At 39.8% G+C, this 27979-nt stretch overlaps 1 protein-coding gene across 5 annotated transcripts in view; it reads left to right on the forward strand.

Annotated features, from left to right (window-relative positions):
• Positions 1-27979, forward strand: part of MGMT (O-6-methylguanine-DNA methyltransferase) — a 183242-nt gene that overhangs the window by 14498 nt on the left and 140765 nt on the right. For all 5 annotated transcript variants that reach the window (XR_013952459.1, XR_013952460.1, XM_080596642.1 and 2 more), the window contains exon 3: positions 9662-9801. Coding sequence is in view for 3 of the 5 variants with exons in the window: in XM_080596642.1 (XP_080452768.1) it covers positions 9662-9801 (140 nt within the window). In the remaining 2 variants the exon portion in view is untranslated. The remainder of the gene's footprint in view (positions 1-9661; positions 9802-27979) is intronic.

Here is a 27979-nt window from a genome sequence, read left to right on the forward strand (position 1 = left end):
CAAGCTTAAGGCAGGCTGTTCCGTTTCCTTTTTCTTACTAGGCACTGAGATGCTTGGAGATGCCATGACTCAAGCTTGAAACCTGGATGTCAACCCCCCGTAACCGCTAATGTTTATAGTTTACTAACATCATGCTTTCCTACTTTACTTGAATGCTGCATGTAGAAATTTGACTTATTTTCAAAATACTCATTTTAGCTTCATGCTATGGATATAAAATGACATAAATATTCTGCAGTACGTATCTTTTAAACTACATTGTCGCAGCAGTGGCTGCTGCACATTCATAGCATTTAAGTTTCTTACTTAAGTAAGAGCTAGGGGAGGATACAGAAAGTGCTTGTTTACTTTCAGGGGGGAGAGAGTCAGGAAAAGGCTTCAGTACATACTTGTAGGAAATAGTACAGCTGAATTCCTGTTTAAACAGTCCATTAAGGTCTTGTGTTTAAGTATCTCCTGATACTAATGTCTCAAAGCTTGGCATGCGAACAATAGATGAAGTAGAAAAATGTGCTAACTGAACGTTGCCTGGAATACAATAGCAATAACCCACCTGCCTCTTCTAAAGGAGAGGAATTAATTCTATTACAATTAAAATATCATCCTTTAAGTAATATAAAGATGTCTGAGGTAGCCCTGGTGAGTACACTGGGAACTTGCCATTTGACAGACCAGTGTAACTCCTGTCTGCCAAAACAGCCGACTGAAGACTTAGCCAAAGAGCCAGAGGCTACTGCTGCTTGGAAATGCACTTTTATAGCTTGGCATTTCGGGGTCTTTTGATTGCCATCCAAAGAGGATTAGTAATATAATACGATGGGACAACAGAAATTTGCTCTTGTTGCCTTTGATTGTTTAATAAAGAATTACGTGTTTGCTCTTGTCGAATACTTTTAAAATGCTGTGGGAAGCAAACGTTGCTGTCTGTGCGCACGAACGCGTTTCCCTCTGTTTTGTCAGGGGCTTGTGTGCAGTACACTTTCTAATAAGTCAAGAGTGATTCACTTCGTCAGGGGTGATTTTTTAGTGGCTACTGTGCCACTACCAAATATAGGCTTGTATAGGGTCAAACTGCAGTTTAACTCTGTACCTTTATGTTTTTTATGGGATGGGTACTTTGGAAGGTAAAGAACTCGTTACGTCACCCTAAGCTAACCCTGGATTTGGTTAGGCTGACAAGCATTTCCTTTTCAAATGTCCCTCGGCCAGGAAATGAGAACGGGTTTGGTTTTCACACCTCTGAAGTTACAGGCTGGGCTTAACCGGGTTGGGTTTGCTGAGAGAACCTCTGCATGTGTTGCAAGGTACTGGAGAAGATCCAGGCTACCGTAATTCATAATACGAGAGAGAGCTGTATGTTTTAACTCTGTTTTAGTGTGTACTTTCGTATTTTAATGGCGTAGGTACAGTGTGCCAGCCAGAAGTTGAAAATAGGATAAAATTGTACAGAGATCAGTGGTTGACAGCAAAGAGCACGGCGGGGGCCTTGGGAAGCCCCGAGCTGCTGCTGCGCTGGTCGGGTAAGGCCACGATGGCAAGATGTCGGTAGGGGACGTGGTGGGGTCAATGAATCCTCTTTTTGAGGAATCGCTTAATTTTTAAGTGTTGGGGATGACAGAAGCAATGCTGTTAGCTGCTACAGCTATCCAGAAAGGCACACAACAGGTTTCTAACAAAAGGCGGCTGGAAGGTTGGGATCTGCTTTACCCCAGAAAATGGCCAATTTGGCAGCACTTCACATGGCACGAGAAAATGTGCCCATCATCTAAAGCAGTATATTTCAGTGCAGCTTTTGTTTAAAGGCCTTATCTGGATCGCAGTCCTGTTCATCTGTGGAGGTGTTTATTACTGTTGCAGCAAGGACTCAAATCTATGGGCACAATATTTTTTCTAGCAAGCTGAAAGTTTGCGTTGAACTCTACAGGAAGAATTGCACATAGTGTATACATTTATTGTGGGACGTGTAGGGGCAGGAAGTGGTCTATGTCCATATGGGTGGCGATGGAAACTATTTCACATTAACCTGATCCAATTTGTAAAGGACTTGAATTTTATATCAAAGGTAATTCATTTTTTTAAACTGCTATATTGCATCTTAAAAACAAGAATATTAAGTATCACTGCTGAATGATTTAATATGTGAAGAGAAAACCTCCCATGTTTTGGAATGTTTTTTTTGTTTGTTTTTTGTTTTCTTAATATAGAAATTGTTTTGAGCATTTACATGGTTTAATTTGAGAATAAGCATTAAGTAGAGTCTGTTCGCTTTAAAGGTGTTTCTTGCAGAGCTGCATTTTAGCATGTGAATAGGAGACAATTAATTTGTACAACCTACTATTCAACTTTTTTGTTGTCACTGAAACTGAAGTCCCTATAATAATGTGCCTTTGCTGACCTGGTTTATCTTTTTTTTTATTTTATTTTACCTGTCTGCAAAACATATCTTGAATAAATGAATTTGTGTATCTCATATTAAAGCATGAATCACCATTTATATAAAAAAAATGGCATGAAACTATGGCTAACTTGTCCCTGTCATGGTTAGCCATGGCAGGTGGTAGGAGAAGCTTTGTCCTTTTCCCTGCTTACATTGTGGTAGCGCATACAGATGCATGCTGAGATGTCGTGGAGCTCAACGCTGTGGAAGTTGGAACACTAAAATGGTGTAAAAAAACCAAAACAAAGCAAAACAAAAAAACACATGTTGTGGCTGCAGGGGACGAGGCAACCTTCTCTTGTTTTACATTAGGCAAGGAGAAATCCTGCCCTGGGCTCCAGGACATCTTACTCACAGCCTCAGCAGTCTAATTTAAGGTGTCAGACTTGCAGGGACCTCTTTGGATCAGGCATCCATACAGCTGTAGCGTTTGCTACGTTATGTTCAGTTGGAAATTGTTGGACTTGTTCATGAGAAAGAAACACCTTTTTAGAGAAGTTTGGATTTTCTTTGGAAGAAATCAAACGTTGCATAATAAGCAAAAGTTACATAAATTACATAAGAGTGACATAAATTCTTCTGTTCATTTGGATGGTGAAAATACAGATGATCACTACAGACAGATAGAAGAGTGGGCATTTTAACCTTGTATTTTGATGACATATTCATTGCATGCATCCTCTGTTTTCTTCCCAGTCCTTAAATGTTTGTCTGCTTTAAAACACTACATTTAACGAGTGGCTTTCTCTTTTAAGACTAGCTGCATAAGCTTGGAAAATTACTTTCCACACTGAACTATATGTGCAAAAGCGCATTGCCTTTACTATTAATATAACTTTTCCCATATTCTTGACATACAATGGATTATTTCCTTTTAAATAAACAGGCAGAAACCAGTAAAACAAATACAGGAAGTTTTAAACTATTAAGGAGATGTTTAGAGAACTATAATTCAATGGAGACCTTGTGTGAGTGGACCACTGCCATGCGTAGGCTCGGCAGCACCCGTGCCAAACGGGGTGCCGCGGTCAGCCTCGCTGTTGGGCTCGGTCGCCCCGGCGGTGGGGGCAGAGGCTGGGTGCAATTAAAATGCTTTTGAAAGCAACGTTAGGGCTTGCGTTTCCAAATTATAACTTCATGGCATTGTTTTCAAAATGTTCCGCAGCAGATTTTAACGACTGGATTTTTTTCTGCTCACTTAGTTGTCTCAGCGCGGACCGGCAATAGCGGTTTCCAAAATCTCAGCTAAGGGTACGACTGCACAGGCAGCCTTTAGGAAACCTCCCAGCTGAAAGGCTCGCCGCTGCTGCTGCCTTAGTACCTGAGTGATGCGCTCACCTCTACACTTCGGGATGGGCGAGATGTTTGTAAACGGTCAGCTCTCATCTGTCCTGGTGACCTTACTGCCAGGCTGGTGGCGATGGTGGAGATGGACACTTCCCAAGTTCCTATTTCTTGTGGAAGTCCCTGGTTGGTTTTGCCTTGACAAATGCCACTGATGGGATTTAATAAGGGTTTTGTTATGAGAAGGATGTAAACTTAGTGGATCAGGAAGAACGACTGTAGCAACACGACTGAAATGAAGTAGCAAATTACCAGACGGTTACAGGTACATGTGAAGTATACCCCTGAAGTTCAAATCCAATATTTCAAGCTTTCACTGAATTTTAATTCAGAACTCAAATCAATAAAAAGCAGGTTTGAGAGCACTACAATACTCAAAAGAAAGACACATTTAATACTTCAGGACTGGTATTTCTTTCCTGTAATTAGGATGAAGAAGCAACTTTCCTGGCATTTATTGATCATCCTCTCAAACTCAACAAATTCTTGGTATAGTTTTGGCAAGTCACTGATATTATGTGGCATCAGAGAAACAGCGCAAGTGCTTAAGATTTATAACTTACACGCTAGCTTCAAATGCAAGTAAGTTAGGCTATTGAAGTGATTTTTCCTTTGGATATATTTGTGGAGAATGGGAAGTAAATGAACAGGCTGGTACTTTATTACACCATGAGAGGGATGGACTAGCATCGAGTTCCAAGCAAAAGTACCGTCAAATTGTTTTGGTCTTTTTGGATAATGTGTCCAGAAATTCAGCTTGTACAGCTAAGAATACTGATGATTTGTGCTACCAGCAGGTGCAGCGTTATTCGGGATCCTTTTGGACAATAGCAGTTGACAGTTACCTTTAATTTTAGAAGGATGTAGTTACATGCTAGCCCAGCATAGGAACCTGGCATGACATCTCAGCGGGCTCTTTGCAAATAGCTGTAACTCTGCTGCGGATGAACTGGGTAGGGAATTTTCAAAGGTGCCATGGTGGCTGTTCTAGAAATGGTAGAAGCATGATGATTTCTGTGTTTGGGAAATGACGAGTGAAACTGGGGAAATATTTGTAATGCAACTTTACCCTGTTGGTTCTATTTATGTTATCAGGTAGTTTGGCTAAACGGTTAACACTTCGGCTTATCTGAAAAGATCAAGAGACCCATTTATTTCTTGGAGATGACTGTGGTATCTCACTGATTAATGCCCTGGTTCTCTTGGTTTAAACAATAAGATAAAATTGCAATATGTATGAGGACACTTTACTTTAGAGTTGTGAGGAACAGTTTTATTTTGATTCTTAGAAATACTAGAATGAAAAAAATAATCATGAGGGTTTCCATTTCAAGTTCAGCCATGTGCCATAGCCTGATGGAAAAAGTCTTTTAAATCTGATAAATTCTTGCTAAAGCAGAGTGCAGTAAATAGTGAAACCAGATGGGTACAGGTCAGAGACACTGCTCTGTCTCCTTCCTAGTGGGAAGGATTTGCCTGCCTAATAACATTGAGAGGAACAGGTGTGAAAAAGCATCGTCTTTGGTTTCCATAAGAGAAGTCTTCAGCCAGACCATGTTTTAAGACGAGTCTGGTGTCCTGAAGGCTGAATGCTTGCGGTGGGTGTGAGCACAGCCCTGGGCAGAGCTGGTGCCTTCCGCCCGAGGGAGAGCTGTGAGAACACAATTGAATTTTTCCAGTGAAAATTCGTGGTCCCCAGGGTTTTAGCACTGCATGCACACACTGGGGGGTCTTTAAGAGGAGAATACGGGAAAAGTTGGAAAGTACATTCATGAATATACTTTGCATTCTTCTTCTCCTTCGGTAATGGTAACTTGGGGCACGGTACTGAAGTGCAGGAAGTGCCATGAGCTTTGCTCTCTTGACTTGTCTTCCGGAAAACACAAACCTCTTGAGAGAACAGGAAGCGTGGAAACGCTTTGCGACAGTCTTTGTGAACCTTCTTGATCCTCAAGATTGCTCTGTGCGTTTTTTCCATTTATCCATTCCCCGTTATAGATGGGAGCTGGATTCTGGTTCTCAGACTGTAGACCACGATGGAATTTCTGGTTTTTAGGAACAGTCGAATGTAGAAAATAATTTTGAATTATTTACTGTAATGTGAAAGACCATTAATGCAAATTTAAATAAAATCTGTATTTAATCAAATTGAAGGTGTGTTTTAGTACTGAAAACCTTGGCTGCAGCCAGACTGTTAAACTGAATTACTGCGGAAAGTGTGAGAGGTTAAGATTTTTATGGGCAAGTCATCAAGCTAATGCTCGCTTTTGGGTTCACGGCACCTAGTTTAGGAGATAAAACTCGCTGCTGTTTGGAATCCCTTGCATCTGAACCTTAGAAAAGCAATTTCAGTGGCACATCTCTGTTTCCTAGTGGTGTTTGTCGAGCCGACGTGTAACGTGGGGGGCCGTGGCCCTTTGGAGCAGTGCAGCATCACCAAGGCACGTGCCACTTCCAAGTCACGGGAGCACGCCTGGAAAATGAGGCTCCTCTATATAGGACATTAACTCATAAATTATGCTGATATTCTCCCTGATAAATCTCCTACTATGACAACCTTTTGATACTCATCTGTTATTAAAGACAAAAAGCACTTAATTCTGTTGGCTAGCAGTGGTCTTCCAATTCTATATAGAGCATTTAGCTGTCTGAGGGGCAAACTCACATACGCTGTACTTCTGGGTTTCGTGCAGCAAGACCCAGAGGCTCACAGGGTACTTTCTGTAAAAGTCCTATTTTACTCTTGTTGTTTTGTTCTTTACCCAATCAACTTTAAAATTCTGAGATAGTTGGACACAGATTTGTAGCTGTTGTAGTGGAAAGGGAGAGAGAAGGTAGAATTCACACGTTACCTCATCCAAGTTGCTCAAATTATTTGTTTACATAAACTTGAGGAGAAAGACAGAACACAGTTTATTTGGGTTTATTACATTTCTGATTTAAGCAGCCATTCATTTCTAGTTTTCACAGCTTTAACGAGGGCACAAGAGGGAAAATAGGGTTAGGCAAACTGTGCCTTCAGCGGATCGATACGGGTAAAGCAAGTTTCAGCATCCAGCTCCCTGCAGTAAATGATGCTGAAGTATTCAGTAACTTCAGCTGGTCAAGTTTAAAGTCTGTTGGTTTTGGTTTTATTTTATTTTATTTTATTTGTATCTGAATAATTGTAACAAATTTAAGTCTTGATTAAAATTTCACTTTATTTTAAAATAGCACTGCCTGCAGTAGTGTATCATTACCTCGATCTTCGCTGGCGTATCTAAGTAGCTACAAGTAAATAGTGAAAAGGTGCATTAATGTCTAGACAAAGGATAGTGTACTGTACATATGGACAGTGACCTTCATGTCTGAAGCTCCCCACCCAACTGCATATGTATGTGGATATGTCATGCAATGTTGTTTTTTTATAAAAATAAAACTTTTAATATTGCTGTCCAGCGCATCTGATAATCAAGACTGAACATACTAGTGATTGCTCAAGGTTTTCATCTACAAAGCTTGCTTCGGCTTGGTGTTAACTTACAGGGTTATTTATAGTTTTCTGTTACATGCTGCATCCCGTGTTTTGTTATAATGAAAAAGCTGTCTTCATATAACTAAGTTGTTATATTCACAGAATACATAGTATGAGGTTCAGTGCATCTAGTTTAGGGCTGTCACACAAATAAAAATGAAGAATGTATGCTGTTTTTTCCAAATACGTGAACTTGTATGTTGCTTTTTTTTTTTTTTTACTAACATTTCTGCAGTGACATGCTGCTCTGAAAAAATTCACCCATTTCCTCTCCTTGAGCAAGGAGAAGGAGTGAGGAAGAAGTTGGTTGAAAAGGTGAGATGCTTTGTACCATTAGCAAACATTTGCTTATTTAGCAAAAAGCTGATTTGGATTGCAGTCAAACGAACCACTGAGAACCCATAATTATTCAGATATGGTGTAATGTGCAGAAATTTTCTAAGCTAAGAGTAAATTTGAGCTTTTTTCAGCGTGTCTGTAGCTGATTAATTGCATAAGTTCTTCCCAAATTTGCTTCATAAGTTCAAGGGTAGGATTACTTTTATTTACTTTTGCTCCGGTGGGCAAAACTGTCTACTTGAGTTTTTTCCTTCCCTCTTCAGTGATGTGTATTTTACTCACAGGTTTGACTTCATTTCATAGCACTCAAAAACAGGATTTCAAAAGAATTTCTGTCATTTGGAGAAAAATTATGTAGTGTTGTACAACTGCAGACAGTGATCAGCTGCAAGTCAGATCTGCCTGGCTCTCGATGCTCCTCCAGTCTGTGGTCGTGCTCGTAACTCAGCGTCCTGCTTTCTTAGGCACTTCTGCACTTACCTGAGACATCCATCAGGCTTTCAGCATCGTCCTCCCCACTGCAGGACACGTTCCCCCTGGGATCAAGAGTGAGAGGTGTGGGGGAGCCGCTCCCTGGTACCCTCTCCCTCATCTGCAGAGGCTCCAGCAGGAGTTCAGCAGCCCCGAACTGCCCCTCCTGGGGTACGGTCCCTGACGCCCCATCTCCCGCAGTGCAGCAAAACCATCGGCTGCCTTTCTGCCCCTCCTCAGGTTCAGAGAGCTAGTGTTTATGGACCCCGTATTGTAAAAAAAAAAATGTAAGCATCGTTGGTGTTAATGCTAATTCATCCTTCAGGAAAAAAAAATGAAAAAAAATGAAATACTCTTTTAAAGTTCTTCAAGAAAATAAAATAGGAAAAGGAACAGAGGAGCAGAACTTGAAAATGTGAAGAGCTAGCTGGCTCAAAACTGGGAGGCTCAGTTCTAAAAACCGGCAGTCTTTTTTTTTTTTTTAAAGGCAGCTCTGTCATAGGTCAGGCAGACTTGAGAGAGGTTTGGGTCAGACTGTAAAATGGTTCAAATACTGGTCAACATAGTTGACCAACTAGTCAACATGTTGGCTAGTCAACATGTAGTTGTCTTTGGAGACTGTGCTGGTTCTGAGTATTACAAAAACCAGTGAATTATTCAGGTATCAGGCAAATTGCAGGTTAGTTATATGGTCATAGTGGTTTTAAAAAACAAGGAGCCATTTTGGTCTTCCAGACCAGGATGTTACCAGGATGTTTGCTCATCAAGTTTTCTTGTGTTGGCTTTTTGGAGCAAAGGTCGTCGTCCTGCTGGCACCATTCCTATTGTGATGTGACCCAAACCTAAAGTTTGGTGTCTGAGTGACTCCACAATGAAAGTTTTCAGTCCTGTTACTTTTCCTAACAATTTTACAAACCAAACTGCAAATAAAACTCCAATATCTACTGATTCAGACTGTTTGTTAAGGCAAGAGGAATTTGATGTGGAAGTTATTGTGGGCTTTGAACAATATCGAGAAATGTTTGGCATCGGTTTCCAACTACATCCTATCAGTAACTGTAAAACCAGACTGGTAACAATGGGAATAAAAAACGTTGCTAAGGAATGATTGATTTTTTCATACATTTTTTCCAGCAGACATATTCTATTTGTGTTCCCGCAGTTATTTGCATAACATTGCTGCTGTAAGCTGGTGAATATGCCTTGTTGTCATAATAACCCTTTTGAAATCAGTGTCAAAACACTTCACATCGGATGTTAGCTGATAAACCAACCATGAAACTTCTATTACGTGTGATTTTTATGAAGGTCACTGTTCTGTTAACATTTCTTTTTTCTTTTTTTTTTTTTTTTAGGACTTTGATTTAGACGCTGACTTTTCAGGACAGCTCGTTCCAAGCTAGAGTTTTGGAAGTAAAAGACACAGTTGAAGAAACTTGAAATACTGTTTTGTTTTTTTTTTTTCAAATTATTTTTGAGAACTACACAAAATACATTGAGATGACTGTCCCTCGGTGACAATGCACACAATTAGAGTTGTTTGTTTTTATGAACAGGTAACTTCCAAAGAGGGAGAATCTCAGTGCAAGGAGAAGCATGCAGTTCTGCGTAGCCCCGTGGGAAAACTGGAGATATCTGGGTGTGAAACAGGCTTACATGAAATAAAACTTCCAAAAATGAGTGTGCTGCCAAATGGGTAAGTTCATGTCCTATTGATCCTATGTTTGAGTGTGTAGGAGAGGAAACAGATTGCCCAGAGGATCTCAGGCAGACTGTGTGTGCTTGTTTTTACCAGCCATATCGAAAACACAGCGCTTTCTCCTGTGAGAGGCAAAGCAGCCTTGAGCACCTTTAAGGAATGGCAGTTGCAGAATGCACTTTTCTCTGCATCTTTAATACTAGCTAAAAAATGTCCTAAAAGACAAGCATGCTTAAAGGAGGTTTTGAATGTATGTCCTGCCCCCTCGTTTTGGACAGACCTGTGAATCTGCCACTGACAAGTGACACTTGCCAGTGTGTTTTGTAAAACCGTATCTAGATAGATATACTCCAGCAGGCAGAACTAGGTTTGAATAAGTCATTACTGCAAACTACTAATGAGATCTTTGGTTTGTTTTTATAATTTATAATGTCTTCTGGAGTTCAGTGGGTGTATACGATAGGGGAGGTAGTGTCTCAAATGTAGGACTGATTGAGGAGGTACTGGTACTTGTTATGGTTGAATTGAAGTGCTTTTCAGTCTACTGAAGTACTGTCCTGTTTGGATCCTTTTGTTCTGTGTTGTTTCTTTTTTTTTTTCTTTATTTGTGAGGAAAAGCTGACGTTTTTAGAAGAAATACAGAATTATTTTCTTTGTTATGTTCTTTTCTGGTATGGATTTTCCTTTGCCAAAATTGCTAGATGCCAAATTTCTTTGCCAAATCCTCAGCCAAAATTAAAGCTACTAACACTAATTATTAAAGCTTGTTTCCTCAGCCATTTTCTGGTAATGAAGTTGCAGCCTTTGCCACAGTCTTACAACAATGATTTGTGGTTTTTTTTCTGATATGACCCAAACAGGTTTCATTTTCTTCCCTCCATATTGTCCTTCCCCACTCTGCTTTTCTCTTTTTAAAATTTCCTTTGACTTGTGGGGTTTTCCCTTTTCTCTTTTTCTATTTTACTACCCTTGTAATTTTTTAAGTGTGCATGACATTAATCACAAATATGAAGCATAATGTGTATTCTGGTTGAAATATGTTTTTACCTCTAATTCTAAAACCTTCAAGCCTCTGGATTTGACAGTTTTGCCAACTCCAGCGATATGGAAATAAGTACTCCGGTTTCCTTCATACTCTGATTGCAGTATTGGATTTCTGCTGATGAGGAATGAAAGTAAAACAGTATTTAGGATAAGGCTGAAGCTTGCCTTTGCTACAGAACAGCTTCTTGCTGGAGCACAACTAAAGCAGGTGATGACTTTTCACCTTTGAGAAGAGAAAATGTCAGTGAGTGGTTGGAGGAATAGTAAGATAAAGCTCTAAATACTCTTGAAGGTGGTGAATATAAGAAATTGTGTTTTCTTTTGTATGAAAACAAAAGCTGAAGACAGAAACAGTCGTGAAGTTATAGGTATTAACAAATACAGGCTTGACGTGAAATGACGTATTATTGGAAGAAAGTAATTCAAGGCTATTAATTGGTAAAGGCCAAGAAGGTGGGTGGGGAGGTATTGTTATACTGGGTATGTTCACGTAGCTCTCCCGGAAGGTAAGAGCAAAGGTCTGTTGTTATGACTCCTCTCTTTAATATTGAGTTTTTGAATGTTTTACTTAGTAACTTGCCATCTTTTTCTGAACAAAGTTTTCAGGGACAGTAAGATACTATTAGAGCAAGTGGGGGTGGGGGAACAGGGTAGAGAAATTGGTCTTTCAGACACAAACCTTTTTCCACAAAAATACACTTGTGTGCCCCAAACTACTTTTTTTTTTTTTTTTTACTCATTTCTGCACAAAATAAAGTTGCTGCTACTTACAAACCGTGTGTTTCTCCCATCCTTAAATTTAAGTCTAGCTATAAGGCAAGATCTCTTTCTTTTATACAGAGAGCTTCTGTTTTCCATTGTGGGAGGGTTTGCCCCTTGCTAACGTGTAGCATGGCCAGGTTGGTTGGTTGAAGAAGGATCGTGTGACCTTGTCTTCAGGCAGAAGTCAGGAACTCTAGATTCTTTTCCTATTTCCTTGATTTTTTGTTTGATCTTGATGCATCCATTTTTTTCTGTGCTTAGCTGACTTAATTTCCCAGTCTCCCAGAAGCGTTGAGGCTTTAGTAGCATCTTGATAACACTTAGCTTATCAGATTGCAGGATTTTTTTCTGCAAAAATTGTTATACTGCAGAGGGAATATTACTGGAGAGTGATCCAGTAGTTAACAGTACGCGGGTTATTCTTACAATTACTTTAGGAACTTAAAACTGAAAAATGGGTGGAAGGTGGGACTTTCTTTTGTCTTAACTGATGATAAAGTTCTAAAAATTTTAAAGCCATCTGTAAATGTTTGTGCTGAAGTATAACATTTAATCTCTTCTACTCATCGCTAGTGAATAGCTGTTAAATCTGGCCTCATTATTTTTGACAGAATAAAATAAAAACAAAGCAGTGCCCAGTGTTTCTCCTAACTGGCTAATAAACACCATGGTAAGGAGATTGGGTAGGAAAAAAAAAAAAACATAAGAAACATAAAAATTGATTTTAATGGACCCCTGTCAGAGAGAACCATAATGAGCGCAAGTCTAGTAATAAATATTGGTATTCAGCACCACAGTTGCTGAGACTTTTCATGTAGAATTGCATGTAACAATCAATATAGATTTTAGGGTTTTTTAACAACAAAAATAAGTAAACCTTTGAAATATATAAATACTTAAGACTTGCAATCTGTCAGACAAACCTCCTAGTTATAGAAAAATCTGATAAGAGTGCCTGGTTAATGGCATAATCAGGTTGTGGAGATCTTGCTCTATTTTACAGCTTGTAAAATGCTCTGCAGTTAATCACCTGAGATTACAACCTATTCTGTGATGGCTCTCCTTAAAACTTAAGAACACAGGCTGTAATGTAGACTAAAAGGAGAAGCAACAAAGTAAAATTCAGTTTTCAGTATGCTTGAAAGAAATTGATCTATTAATGAGATGAAACTAATTGTAATAACCTGAGGTTATTCTGCTCCTTGTGAAACTAGCAGAGTTTAAAAGTCAAGGCATGTAATGGCGTAATGATTTCTGTTTGGGGGGGAGGAATTTTTATTCAAGCTTTACATATATGTAAGGAAAAAAGATGGATAGATAGATAGATAGATAGATAGATAGATAGATAGATAGATAGATAGATAGAAAGGTAGATAGGTAGGTAGATAGGTAGATAGGTAGATAGGTAGATAGGTAGGTAGATAGGTAGATAGAAATATTTTTTTCATATAAAAGGAATTTCACCTAAATATAATCTTGAAAATTTCAATTTGCTGAATGCTGACTAAAAGTGTTTTTAACAGTTTTGCAATCTAAGTGCAGTGCTAACAATTGGTTGTCCTAAGCCAGTAACTTGAAAGCACCAGTTTCTACTTTAATCCAGGTATTTAAGTTGTGGATCGACTTGTTCACTGGCCATTTAATTTGGCATTGTGAATTAATCTAAGATTAATTAGGTCTAAGATACCCGAATCGGAACCAGAGCCGATTACGTCGGTGTCAGAGTGGGTTGGCTGGAGCAGCCAGCTTCCCGGGGTTTGATGCCGATACGTGGTGCGTCGCTGGCTGCGGTACTTTCATTCCGCACGCAGCGCCGTACGGAGGTGCAGGCTTCGGGTTCACAGCCCGACTGAAGGACCCCATATTTGTTATTGGGTTGTTTCTGAAGCGAGTTGCTATGTATTGCTTCAGGATTGTGAAGTGTGGAAGAAGTATAATTAAGGTGAAGCTTGTTTTTATAAATTTCTCCCTCTTCTAGGAACTTCAGGTTCACGGTTCACATTTTTATAAAAAACTAAAAGTGTATATATATTTTTAGTACTGTATCAGCCATTGTATTTCTTTCTTTCAGCGTATACAAATATTGCCTTCTTGATCAAAAGTAATGCTTCTTTCCTCCACTGTTCCTGCCTGAAATATTGCCAGTGTTTAACTCTATTTGCTCATGTCCAAAAGAAAAACTTGTGGTTTCTTTTTTCCACTGTTACTCTACTTCTGAGTGTCTTTAGCAGCTTCGAAGTTTCAGATTTAGTTTTCTCGTTCTTCTACTTTCTCCTGCAGTGTTCTCGCCCTGGGATGATTGGAGATTTTTTACTCCTGAAGTGCGGTGGTAAATCACCACCAGCTTGGTGGTCGGCGCCACATTTGTGACTTCTGTCACCAATAACAGAAAGCGCGCTGCTATCTTCCTCCGCTAAGTATTTGCAGCACAACATGCTTTGGGAAGACGGGGATGTTGGCGTAGCAGTTAGGGTGCCAAGGCAGGAACAGCTTTTGGCCGTGTTGCAGTAGTGCAGATGCCTTCAGGAATTTCCCGTGCCGCGGGTTCCCTGCCACCCGACGTTCAGCCACCGCCACGGCTTTCACAGCCAGCTCGTTTGCTAATGCAGAGCCGAGAGGTGGCACCTGGAGGATTTCAGCCGAAGGAAGAGCAGTGACGGGCCTTCAGGTAAACTGGGACAGCTCCCAGCCTGGGATTTGACAGAACTGTCGTGCTGAGCGCTGGGTCGTTCATAGTGTGACGTACTACCACGCGCTTATGGATGTGCTTGTGAAATGAAACTTAAATTCACAATTGTGCTAACGTGCTGATATTCCGACATCCGCCAAATGACAGAAGGATGCAGCTGTTGGTAATTTTTTCACGTAGAAGCTGAGCTGAGCTGGCTGCTGTCTGTCGCTGGGGCAGGATCTGGATGACCTGGGGGCAGCCGCCCGCCTCGACGCCGTGCTGCTGCTCCTCCAGGGCACGTGGCTGCCCGACACAGGCACCGGGGCTACATACCTGGGCAGAAATAGATGTGTGCAAATGGTCCCCTCTCACGTGGACTCGGGAATTGGGTATTTGTCAGCGTGGATGGGGATTTGAACTCAAGACTGCAGAAAAGTTGCTAGTGTATTGCAATTTCTCTATAGCATTTCGTTTCCCCCTATCTTACTGACAGTCAGAGGAGGAGGAACAAGGAACCACTTCGGCCATTCCTGTATTAGTAATCTGCCAACACCTTTCAAGGGTGAATCTACAAGTTCAACAAGTTAGCCAGTGTTTCAGTCTCTGTGCCAGATTAACATTATCAGAAACTCTCCAGAATCTTTCTAAGCCGGTTTCCAGCCATTACAGATTCAAAGAAAATCTCAAGTGTGTCAAAATGCAGCTAACGCAGCGGTGTATGGGAGTCTGATAAGAGCCTAGAACAATAACTTGGAGAGGTGTGAACCACTCCGTTCATCTCCGAGGTATTTAATCATAGCCAGTGATGATGGTTTAAATGTCAACTTTGCTAACTGTTTCATTCCTCATACTGTAAAATTTACTGTGAGTGATATCTCACTTTGATGCCACAAGTGGGAGGCATTTGGGAGAGTGCCACTCCTCCTATTTTTCCAATAAGCATCAGCCAAGGCTAAGAAACTTAGTGGAGCTCAGGGGCATACTAAAAACCAACTGACGGAGATAGGTATGCAACTACTCCACTTAGCTGTTTTGAATAGATGTCTGTTTTACCACAAACACCTGAAGTTAAGCGAGTTAAGTGTACAGAGGGTTATTGACAGTAATGTGGAAGAGGTGTGATTATTCCCCGTTCAGTTCTTCCTTAAAATTGTTGTGTGACAGTAGAGATTTTATAATTGAAGTGGAATTGGAGAAAAACCTGATTGAGACAAAGTACACACTTGGGGAAAAAAATAGCTAATGATTTTGTGATGATCTCTAAATGTAAAGCAGGGGAAAAAAGGTGTACTAGATACCTCTCTGAAACTTAAGCTAGTGGTAGAATCGGCTCTATACACTTAATGGCATTTCTTCAGAAAAGACATTATGTACCTGGAAGGAACCAATGGGCTCTTTTTCTACTGAAGATTGTATTTGCAGCCATTATTCTTGTGCAAGTAGAGCTGTGTTGATGATTATTTCATAAGGCCAAGACCGCTGTCCATATGGAGTCATCCTATGGTCCACACACCACAACATTAAAAAAGAAAATTATAAGAAATCTCTCCACTTCTTAAAAAATTATATTTATTTTTGGTTGGTTTTCTTAACAGCAAGTTCTGTTGCAGTGTTTGTCCTCTGTAAGGTCACGGTCCTGCCCCCACAGGGGAAGATGTTAAAACGTTGACTGTGGACAAGTCCAGATGCATCGCTTTCCTGCCAGCTGAAACAGAGCACTTACTATTGTAAATACCATAATCATCCAAGCTGACGGCATTTATCAATGATCAAAGTATGCTTTGCGTGGCACTTTCCTTTTTTATAGTTTAATGTATTTAATTACTGTTTACAGTGACTGGAAAATGGTTCATTAGATGGATCTTTTGTAGGCATTAATATAAACAGATTAGGTTTGAGATACAGTCCGCATTTGATGCGAGTCTGAATGTATTAAGTCCCTCAGTAGAGGCTAGGTGAAAGGCTTGGACTGCTGCACGTGCTCTTGGCTTCTGTACTTTGTTCCCAAAAGCTTCAAGGTACTGCTTTGGCTGACCCGAGAGTGTCGCCCTTCTGGGGCGCAGCTTTTCTTTTCTTTCCATTAGACCATTCTGAGTTGGATATCTTGTGTGGTGTTCTTTAAAGGCCGCGGGATTAAAAGTCTTCCAGCCGTGCCTCTTCCTGATGGGATCCCTGTTATTACTTTTAAAGCTCCTTTTCCTGTGCCTTCTTCCAGAAAGTCATCTTCCCCTCCCCAGCCAGTTGGAGCAGCTGAAGCATTGAGAAAGCTCTTTCACTCCAGATCACCTTGTTCGTGACACCGGGGAGCCTGCAGCAGCCGTGAGCGAGCAGCATTTAAACTTTTAGCTAGTGAAGCGAGCACTTGGCTTGTGCCAAAGAGGCCTTCAGAATAAATCCAGCCAGGACAGTGCGCTGTCAGGCTGGTATGTAAGTGCCAAAAGTACGGTTGCAACTTCAGCGTGTTATGGTGCTGCCGTGTTAGATTTTTAGCTGTTGGACACAAGGCTGTTTCAGAATAAACCTCTGAGTATGATTACAGCTAGTAACCTGAGTGCTTCAAGGACTTCTGTCTGTATTTTGTCGTTCTTGAGCATTTTAAGTTAGAAAGCCAAAAGGGATGTAATTTACTGCTTGCCCGATAAAAGGACCGCAGCACAGTCCAAACTGTTGGGCAAAATCCAGGCAGGTTTTTAGACCTTTAGTTCACCTGAAAATGAAAGGAAAGCCCTACATGTGAGCCAGTACCGGTGCTCTGTGTTGGGCTGTTTGGTCTGCTTCTCTCTTGCGTTTTAACCCTTCACAATCCTGACAATGCTCGTGTATATATTGATGCACAACTTGAAAGTAGGTTTTGGGTATCTGTGTAGAATGATCACCAAAAGGAGAAGGCCAGTCTTCCCTCGTCCATCTTTCTGTTTCTCAGTCTTTTATTTCTGCGTGTTGTTTAACTTGTGGCACTTAAGCTGTCGCAAACCTCATTGAGTGTTCTGCTGCTCGACTTAAGCATCTGCATCTTTTCTTTCTAGATAATAGGAAGATGATGCTTGTTACTTTTTTTCAAATTATTGCAAAATACCAGGAGGAGGTATATTTAAAAGAAAAAAAGAAAAAAAAGAAATATTACCTTCTCTGGAAGAAGTGTCTACAAATATCCAGGCATCAATCTTTATTTCAGCAGATTCAATGGATGTGGCAGGAAGAGTTATTATATAGCATAGTCCTCCTTTTATTAAAAATAAACTGGGCTAGTTTTTTTCGCAGTTTCTTGTGGAGATGCTACAGATTGTTTATGCTGCATCAAGGTAAGAAAACTTTTTATTGGAAATGGTGCTTCAAAAACTTAAACAAAATAAAGTGTAAAAACATCTAGAAAGTTTAGACTTTGTCAAACAAAGCCTTACACATAGTACAGCTCAAATACTTAGTTTCATATCTTTTTTGAAATGGTTTGCAGGGTAAGTTTTACTGGCAGGTGTGGATGGTGAACTTTATTTTGCATGAGTGGAGAAAAAAATAAAAAATTCCTTTTTCACTTAAACTGAGGTGAATCTCAAGCAACTCCTCTGTAATCAATACTGTACTTTAGATGTGTTATTTTTCCTGACAGCACTGCTGCATTTCTATTCATCTGTCAAAGACAGTATTGCAAGATTCAAATAGGAGTGCTTTTTGCAAGTCTTCACAGTTGTGTTTTTTTCCCATAAATCTAACTGGAGAAGCCTTTGAGGACTCTGCGTTAAAAAAAATAATAATAATAAATTCTAATGTGCTAATTATTATCCGTGCTAATCTTCTGATGTTTTAAAATCTGTAATGTTAACATGGACAATGTCATGTCAAAATAGTCAAACATCTATTTTAGTGTGCAGAAGAACAGCTTTGCTGCTAGACTTGTGTGCATTTGTAAACCTGGGTGGCTGGCCAAGACTTCTAAGCAGGAAATGTTATAACAACGCAGTGATCACATTTTACAATGATGATATTTTAAAATGGCAAAAATAACAACAAACTGTATTGGATAATATAACTTGTGCAGACACCCACTCGAAAATCCCACAAATATGATGGGTTTATTTCTAGTGCAGAAGATATAGAGCCATAGTAGTTATGAAAAATAATTTCGCCAAAGAGGGTTGTGAGAATTTGTCTATGCAGCCTCATGTTTTCACAAAATTTCTTAGGAAAGAAATCTTTTCTTGACACCCTGCCCTATACTATGCCACAGATATTATGCCTGGTGTATCTTTACTAACTCCTTCTGTAATTCAGACCATGAGTGGAACCTTTCCACTTCTCATGCCAGAGGTAGATTAATGCAGTGGAGCATTTTTCCATTGCAAATCCTTGCTATAAAGATGGGAGAATGGACTGCATAATGCCATGGATTATGTTTCTATTATAGATCTGAATTAGTGGGTATTCTTAAATATAGCAAATCTTTGTCTTGGTTTTCTTCCCAGGCTTTTCTAGTCCTCAAAAAAAATAATAATAAAAAAATCTAGATACATAGGCAGATAGTGCCAAGGATAATTTAAAGCTACAGAGTTGTTTTGAGATTAAGCAGTGGCGTATAAGTACAGAGGCCCACCTGGACAATACGGCCCCTTCCTGCAGACCCGTGAGGGAATTGAATTGAAAACCAGTGTTTTGCTGAGCAGCCTGTGATGTCTACCTGAAGAGCCTTGAGTATGCAAATGCCACGATCAGAGCATTGTATACTCTTAGGAAAGTGTCAGGGTTCTTTGGGGTTTATCTGGTATTTTCTGATTTTGCCCATTTGTAGCTGGAGATGTCACAGCAACAGCCGGTCATTATTTGCTCCTTTGGTTCGTGCACTTGCAGTAAAGCTCACGAAGATCACATACATAACGCTTGTGCTAATCACAGTTATTCTTAAAAAGCCTACCTTGATTCATTGTCTAAAGAAAACTTAACGCTTCTGACTGGGTAGGACAAAACCCAGCGAATGATACTGGAATGCAGAGCTGCAGGGTAATAGTGTCCTGAACCCGCGTACCACCGCGGCAGTGGGCTCGCCTGTGCAATTACACCGATTTCAGTCAAATGCAAATGATCTTCAGAAAACCGTGTCAGAAGAGAAAGAGTTAAATTCTAAAATCTTATCCTGTAACTGTAAATGCCATTTTTCTTTCTTCACAAATGTAACCTTTTAACATTTATTTTTAGCTTTTGCATTAATATATGTAAAAATATTAAAAGCTCTTGTATATTACATTAAAAACTTATGTCAGCTGCCCTGCTTTTTCCTATTTATTAAAACTTTTCAAGCAGTGAAAACATTTTACTTGTTAATGAGGGGAAGAAGGAAAATTAATGACATAGAGCTTGGATCTTCCAAGATGTCTCCTTTTAACCATGCAAAACCAGCTCTTTTTCTTACACTATGTAGTTTAATTTCTGTGTTAGGGTTCAGTAAGCAAATGCAAATAGATTTAATGATTTGCATCAGTAGATCACTTCTCAGTTTAATATCCTCTGATATTTTGGTCAAGGACTTTTTCTTTGGAAGGCTAGTGCTGTTTTGTAGACTAAAAATATTAATAATGGTAGCATTGTTATGTTCAAGTAAAGCAAGGCAAATGTATAACTTATTCAAAAGCAGCATCTCGTATTATCTTCTCACCAAGATCATGCAGTGGAAAAAGTTATCCAGAAAAAGACACTTAAGAAATAATTGTGACTTGCTGATCATATTAAACATTTAGTGCTGGTTTCCGTATCACATCTCATCTCATTTTCCTTCAGTATCAGGATTTCAAAATGCTGACACAAAGTGCTCCTGCCAGTAGTGAAGGACCTCACCCCGGTATTGGCACGTGGAGCGGGTGCCACGTCAGCTGGGAAGGCTGGAGGCTGCCGGAGGACCCCACTGTACAGCCCACACCTCAGGCTTTCTCTGAAAGCCTCAAGCTTCTGGTTTTGCCTTTTGCTGTCAATATCAGCAGGTACAAAGCTGTTCCTAGAAACATGGTGATTTATATTTTCTGCATGTACTTTCTGAATATTAAATCTAAGTGTAATTTACATAGACTCAAATCCAAGTCCCATTGAAGTCTGGGAACTGTCACTTCAGCAGGAGAGACTGAGTGGTCCCTTGCAGTTCTTATAAACATTTCTGAAAGTTTTAAAATCTTAAATGCATAAGTCTTATGTTAGCAAACCACATCAACAGGCAGTAACTGAGCTCTTCTATGCTGCTGGCATTATATGCCAGAGGCCAGTAAGGGTGATAGGGTAGGAGTTTGCTGCAGACCGTGGTATTGAGGGGGGACTGGAAATGTCCATCTAGTAGTGTGGAACAGAACTGCATCCTCCTCAAATTAGAAAAGACTTAATTGGCGATTTTTAAATCCATTGTCAAAGGATTTTGCATTATCTTTCCTGGTGAAAAGAATATAACTGTTCCACTGTTAAGATGATTTAATCGCTGACATTGTCAGCAATTGCCTAACTATATCATCTTTAAATCAAACTTCCCCAAATTCCTTAAAGGAGTTACTCATTAAACTATTAAGTGAGAAGAATTCTAGGGATAGATATACCAGAGACTCAGCATCCATCGTTGTTAGTTCTCAGAAGTCCTGATTCAGTAAAAATAAGTTCCTATTGGATTTTGAAGAATTTAAAGTTGTTTAGTACATATAATCCTTCAAGTGATAAATACTCACAATTGCCTCTTTGCATATTAAAATGAGTCCTTGTTGGTAATAAAAGCTTTTTTGATTGCTTCTAAACTTCTGAGTGAACGTATTATGTCATAAACAGCAAATGTGAAATCCTGGTGATCATTTAATCAAATTAGGTTTTGAACAGCTATCAATTTCTTTAGTTAATTTTGACATTTGGGAGGCTTACTGTTGTAGTCTACTAATACGTAAATTGTCATTCGTACTAATAGATTTTTTTAATTGCATTTTATTTTGCTTAATAATATTGTAGATTTATACATGATTTTACAGATTGCCTGGTGTGAAAGAGGACTATTGTAGAGGATATTTCTGCTTGTGCTAGTTCAGGGCAGGAAGCAGTAAAGCAACGAGGTAAAATTAAAATAAGTTTGTCTCTTAGACTATCAGTCAATTTTTGTTTTCATTTATCTCTCCTCATCGTTAGTGATGTGTGCCCTTGATTTGGTCATCCCGCAGTTAGGTTTTGCTCATGTTCAGGCTATTATGATTCACGTAGTCTCTCTGTACAGTAACCATCCTGCTTCTGTAGATGTTTTGTTCATATTATGTGCTCTTTGTGTTGTGATTGTTTCATGGGCACTGTGATACAGATGTGTGTGGCACCACCACTGATTTAATACGCAGACACACACACAAACAAAATTATCTTATCCTGGAGATGCTGGGCAGACACTGCCTGGCTTGGTGTCAGCTTGGCTCCCGGGAGGAGGAAAGGCATCTAGCACTTAGAGTTTCAGCTGCACAAATGGTGAGCATGTTCTGGTCCTAATGGAAAGCCTCTCCGGAGCTGGAAAGAAAACATTCCAAAAGACTAGTTTTTTACCACATTCATTGCACTGTATTACTGGACGGCTAGACATATTTATCACATATGAGAACCATGTTGGAAAGCTGCCTGTCTTACAGACATTCAGGATTTGAGATATATATATTTTTACTATGGAGTGTCTGGGCAATTAGATTATTTTTCAAGCTTTTTTACTTCAGTCGTATGCACTGAAAAGATGCAGGATAGGGACTGTGGTTTAGCTGCCATACAGACCGTTCCACAAGGACAAAGTGATGTGACACTGAAATGCTTCTTAAATCTTTATTTACCGCGTAATGGCAGGCTGTTTGTTTTCATCCTGCCCCAACCAACCTGTGGCACTGAAGTTGCTCATATGAAAGGCCTTGAAAGTCTACTTTAATAAGATAAATATTTTTACTGTCCTTTGAGTTTCAATGAGAAACCTCTTAACTTTCCTAAAAGTGAATTGAAGGTTTCGTCACAGGTTGCTGTCCAGAAGAATGAGTCTCCCTGAAAGAGTGGCCGTTGGGTTCACGGGTGGATCAGTCCACGCTAACGCAAAAAACATACTCGTCTGTAGGAATAGGTGTGGCCATCAGGCAATTATTGCATTATTTAAAAAGCATTATGGAAATACACCAAGTTGTTGATGGCTGTTCCATTAGACCTAGACCTCTTGTGGCACGTGGTGCTACAGTAGACTAATACAACCATGCTGATCAAAAGGCAGCCTGTGGAAAACCTCTTCTTGTGATGGCTAGCTGCCCTGAACAGCCTGGGGTACAGATGCCTAGATATAAGGGAGAAAGAGAATATTTCCTCCCACTTTTTAAACTCTTCACGTTCAATGATCAGACTTGGAAGGAGTTATAGAAAGTTTAACCACTATATGAAAGAGTTGGTCATAAATATAAATCAGCTTATATTAAGGCAATTTGAAATGTACTACCTCAATAATTTGAAAGTAGTCATTTTTCACAGCTCATGAATGTTCCTCACCTCTGAAAATAGTTTGTTCTAATTTTAAACACTGACACGAACACTTGAATATAGAAAATGTCTCGTGTTTATGTATCTGAAATTCAAAAGTCCGGACTGACCTGATCTCTGTGTCGAACCCTTTCCCTCTCTCCCAGACAGAGTGCCAGAGCCTGCCTTGGTTCTCTCCACCTCTCTTTGAATTCTTGGAACCAATCTGATTTCTTCTGCCGATGGTGGCAGGTACCGCCACCCAACGTGGATGTCGTCTTTGGCAGGGGGGGACTTGTTGCTTGCTTTTGCAGGCTTTTTCCACGTTAAAGTTTCTGGAGGTTTTCTGCTTTTGCTGCTCTGATGGTGTGCTTGTCTGTTAAACCCGATCCCCATTTTACTTGGCTTCAGCGTTGGTTGCAATTTCTGTTGGTCATGGTTGGGATCACCTATCAACTCCTGTAGGTCAGGAGTTTTCTGTGTGCTGGGTAATATTGCTTGTGACTCTGAGCTTGTCCAGATGCTCTTCATTTATGCAGATATCCTCTGGGTTTTAAGATTTATGCTTCAGTGTGAAACAGAGGATATCCTCAGAGTTGTGATAGCATGTCTCGTTTCCTGTCTGTTCTGGGAAATACTTTTTTTTAATACATTTTTTTTTCAGAGGACTTATAGCAATAACAAAAGCAGACAACAAAAGAATACAGGAACAAAAATACATTCATGATGCATATGAATTCCAGTGTATGTAGCTAACTTGAACAAAGAATCTTCTGCCTGAACTAATGATAAATCAAAGTAAAGAAATGCCAAATGGTCAAAAAACAACCCCCAGGTATAATGAAGCTGAAGGAAAATAAAAAGTAGCAGTACACATACACATTCTTGTCAACATTTCTTACCTGCTGATAGTGCTGTATGTTCACATCTTGAATGAGTCAGACTTTTAACTTTGCCTGTGATGTAGATCTGGAATCTTGCATCCTTTTATAGGCTTCAGTATGTAAAGTAAAATGTCTTGTTTTGAAAGCAGTGTTATCTACACAGCCACTTTTAGCCCAGCATGCTAGGGGTAAAAATTCTGTTGTTGTTGTTGTTGGATTCTTTATATTTCCAAGAGACAAAGTAGGGCTGCTTCATGTTGGATTTAGCATTTGGATGACTGCAGGTATTTCTGATTTATGTCTGACTACTTACTGGTATTCATGCCAAAAGCTTGCCCCATCTTAATTCTTAGTTTAATTGAAATCTTTAATAGATCTGGACATATATTTACTAATTTATTAAATAGTAGCCTTGCTGAAATAATAAAGACAGTTGTGACACTTGCATATTAAATTTTTGTTTTGTCTCAGTTCACATTGTTACTTTGTTACACTCAATACTTTTCTTTTGGGTCTATCACTTTGTTATCAAAAATCCGTAATAATTGGGGTAATTTATCACCAAGATAACTCAACTTACACAACTTAACTACAGGCTCTGTCAGGCTAGCACTTACCAAATTGAAAGGTCTGCTTTGTTTTGGACTCCAGGAGAGACATCTGTGTACATTAATTGGGATACATCTTTTTCATTCATCCAGCACTTCTAAACTGGGAGTCCTGTTAAGTACTGACTTTCCACCTGGAGTAAACTTTTCAACTGCTAATGAATTGAATTTTAAAAATGGTCATATTTTTCTTAATTGTTCCATCATTTAAAATAAATGGTCATGCTATTGCTTCTGAGTAATCCAGCATATGATGCCCTTGTTTATTTGACAAATTCCTATGAAACTGGCATTCCCAACACATTTATCCAATAACGCAGGTGGCAGCATTTATTCTATATACTATGGACATTATTGTATGGTACAAGTACTTTTCTGCCCACCAGAAATCCCTGAATTAGGTTTCAGTCTACAGAAGGGATCATCAGTTGAACAGTTAAGAATCTGTTTCAATGGATCTTTTAAGTAATGATGTTTGTTACTGTACATAGGAGGAGCCTTACTGGTTCAATTAGGATTGCAAAATATTTTTGTATACACTTAAAAAAAAAATCCCTAAAGATTTTTTTTTAACTACTTGACCACTTGCGTGGGGAAGAGTTGGAGACTTGGGTTTGTTGGAGCTCTATTAAATAGCGCAACCGTCTTTCTGAGGCTCTTGAATATTTCTTTTTGAATTGAAAGGTGGATGAGTATTGTACATTTGTATTTGTTCATCTGATAATAGACAGTGAGAACAGGACGATGGGCTTTCCTTGGCAGTGGTTACTGAACCCCCCTTTCTCAGCCCCCACCCTTGGGACGCTGATACTGCAGCGAGCCAAGAGCTTAGCACCAGCGCCGCAGACACAAATTGAGGGCTTCGTCTGCGATGTTCATCCTGTACTTACTGAGTTTGTTGTCATAGAGGCTGTTTTATGGTAGTGCTTCAGGATTTTCCTGTTGCTATTCTGCTTTTGCAATGACACTTGGCCACTGCTGCCTGAGTTTCATTAGCTTGTTTGGCTGCTCTCTTTTCTTGCACATAGTCTCCCTCGTTTCTTGGTCTGGGATAAATATGGAACTGCGCTTCGTGTTGCACTTTCATTGTAAATTGCTCCATAAAAATTCTGTGTCTTTGTAGTTATTGTCTCATCTTTCATACTTGAGGGAATACATTTGCTATTGTATCTCTGCTCTACTTACCCATTCGTAGTCTTTTCCTTTCGGTGTAAGGCAAAGTCTTGAGCAATCTGTTTAGTAAAGCACTCTTTCTACTTCTTGTACCTTGACGATTTCTTTCTGTTACACAGATAACATCAGAGGTACTGTGTGGGGTTCCAGGTTCCTGTGTTTTATGTGGGTCTGGTCGTTATATTTAAAGGAAAGATACCTGGCTGTATCTAACAGTAAGTTTTTGATAGCGTGAACTCTTAATATTGCACATGAGAGTTGCTCTGACCCTGATTCCTTGTCCTCAGAACTGGAGGAACAGATTTTCATTTCTCTTTTGTAATCTGGCACAACTCAGATTTCCTACCTTTTTTTGTTCATTCTAAAATGCATTTAGAACAAAATAAGGTTTGTGGCTTATGATTTCTTTAGCATAAATTAATCGGAAGAAATCATAGTTCAGAATTGCTCTAGACAAGCAGTTGAAATAAACATTCGCAGTTATTTGTGTTGTCATGCAATCCTTTCACATTTAGATGTTTTTCTAGGAGATTGTATGTACTTCGTGTCTGTCTTAATTGTACAAGTGTATATAAAATTTATGAACAAAAACTTATCAAAGTGTTTCATGTAAAAATACAATTTAAACATGCTAATTTTATATCATCAATAGAAAGGACATAACTTCAGCTTTTTGCCACTGTCTTATGGCAAGTTATGAGCTAGAATCTACAAACTTTTATTTTCAAAATTTATGAGAAGACCCAACATTTCAGTACATTTTTTCGTATTTTTGAATATGATTACTTTCTCGTGTAACTTCTGAAAATTCAATCTTGACAAAGTTGTAAAATCTTTTTTGTTCTTGTGCAGGGAAAAATGCCCTATCTTCTCCCAGTATGACAGCATTTCTAAAAATGAAAGAGCAAGGAAATGCTTTTCTGTCTTTTGGTACAGGAGTAAAATTGATTCCCGAACATGACTCTTTTAGTTTTGTGCAGCTTTATTTCTTAAGCAATACCTATTACTGTAGTAACGGTTGGCAGAAGGATCAGGAATGCTGCTCAGAAAGCCAGGTACTGTCAGTTCTTTAGGTTGCATTAGAGGAACTGGTTTTCTACAGAGGAACCGGACATCTCCATTGGTCTCAGGTCTCCCATGATGGGACAGCTAAGTTACAGCCCAGCTGACCTTATGAAAAATACTGAGATCTAAGGAGAGGTTGAAATTCATTCCAATGTCCTCTAGCTTTGTTCTAGAAAACCTCATTTTGGGTGAAATCCTCATGGCCTCTTTGATTTGCAAGGGTTGAAACTGTGCAAATGCCACTGTGTTTGCAAGATAAAATATTTAGCCATAATGCAGATGCCTTATCTCATAATGAATGTGAATGGACTTCACATGAATGTGAATGAATGCATAGAGAAAAATTAAGCTGCAGATTGCTTGTATTATTGCACGTTTTACTACAGAATTGCTACCAGTTGTGTGATGTCTCAAGTGTTTGACATCAGATAGAGCGCTGCCAGAGCATGTATTTTGATCTTCATTTACCAATAAAAAGTTTCACATCTTTATCATCTTAAAATGTCTTTAAGGCTAGAAAGATCTCTGTAGCCTGATAACTTCGGCGTTTAAGAACGTTAGTATATAAAAGTGAGGAAGAGAGTTGATGCCATTGTTCTGATTTAAATGACAAAATTATAGGCAGGTATGTTAATGAATATCTTTACTGAAGAACTAATTGCTTAACTCAAACTCATCTTTTTCTTTTCTTTTCTTCCTATAACTAAGCAGATCCCAGCATATTTTACTTGAGCTGCTTTCGTGGAACTGCACGTTCTTAATTCCTTCGTGCCATTACCTCTTAGTAAATGTTTTTGGACCATGGTACGTGGAGGCGTTAGCAGGCTTTGTGGCTCTGGCCACTGCAGACACACGCAGGGTTTGGCTATGCCGAGGGGCAGACCGCGTTACAGAAATGGCACGTGAGCTCTGAAAAATGAAACGGAGATATTGCATCTTAACAGCTGAAACTGAGTTATCGCATTTTAGGAGCAATCCTAATCCAGCCCGTATTGCTTGTGAACCTGATGCGGTGCCTGCTCCTGGGGCTCTCCTGCTGCGTGCAGCTTCACGGCTTGACGGGGGCAGTGCGGCCATCCCCATGTCCAGCTCCTCCACGGGCCTCGTGGGTGCGGCAGCGGCCGTAGCTAGAGCTCGTGGTCAGTATCTGAAAATCCTCTTTCATCTTCATCTCTTTGGGATGCAAAAGGACTTGTGGTAGGCCGTGTCAAGGCCACGTCACCTACTTAAGCCCCCACCATTCTCCTGTCCTTTACATTCCTGACACTGCAGGGAAGGAGAGGGGAGGCCGGGAGGGTTTGGAGCTGCGCTGCCTCCTTGCATGTTCACCTCGGGGTGCCGTTGTCCAGTCGGGCTCCTTGTGGTGCTGCTGAGGCCAAGGGTAAGAGGCGAAACCCCGGTACTGCAAACTGGACAGGGTGGAGAACATGGGCACTTGAGATGAAGCATTGATAGCCAAGGAGAAGAACATGGTGGGATGTAGAGGAAAAGGAGGAGTT

Source organism: Anser brachyrhynchus (assembly GCF_964034855.1).
Source record: "Anser brachyrhynchus genome assembly, chromosome: 6".
Lineage (NCBI taxonomy): Eukaryota > Metazoa > Chordata > Aves > Anseriformes > Anatidae > Anser > Anser brachyrhynchus.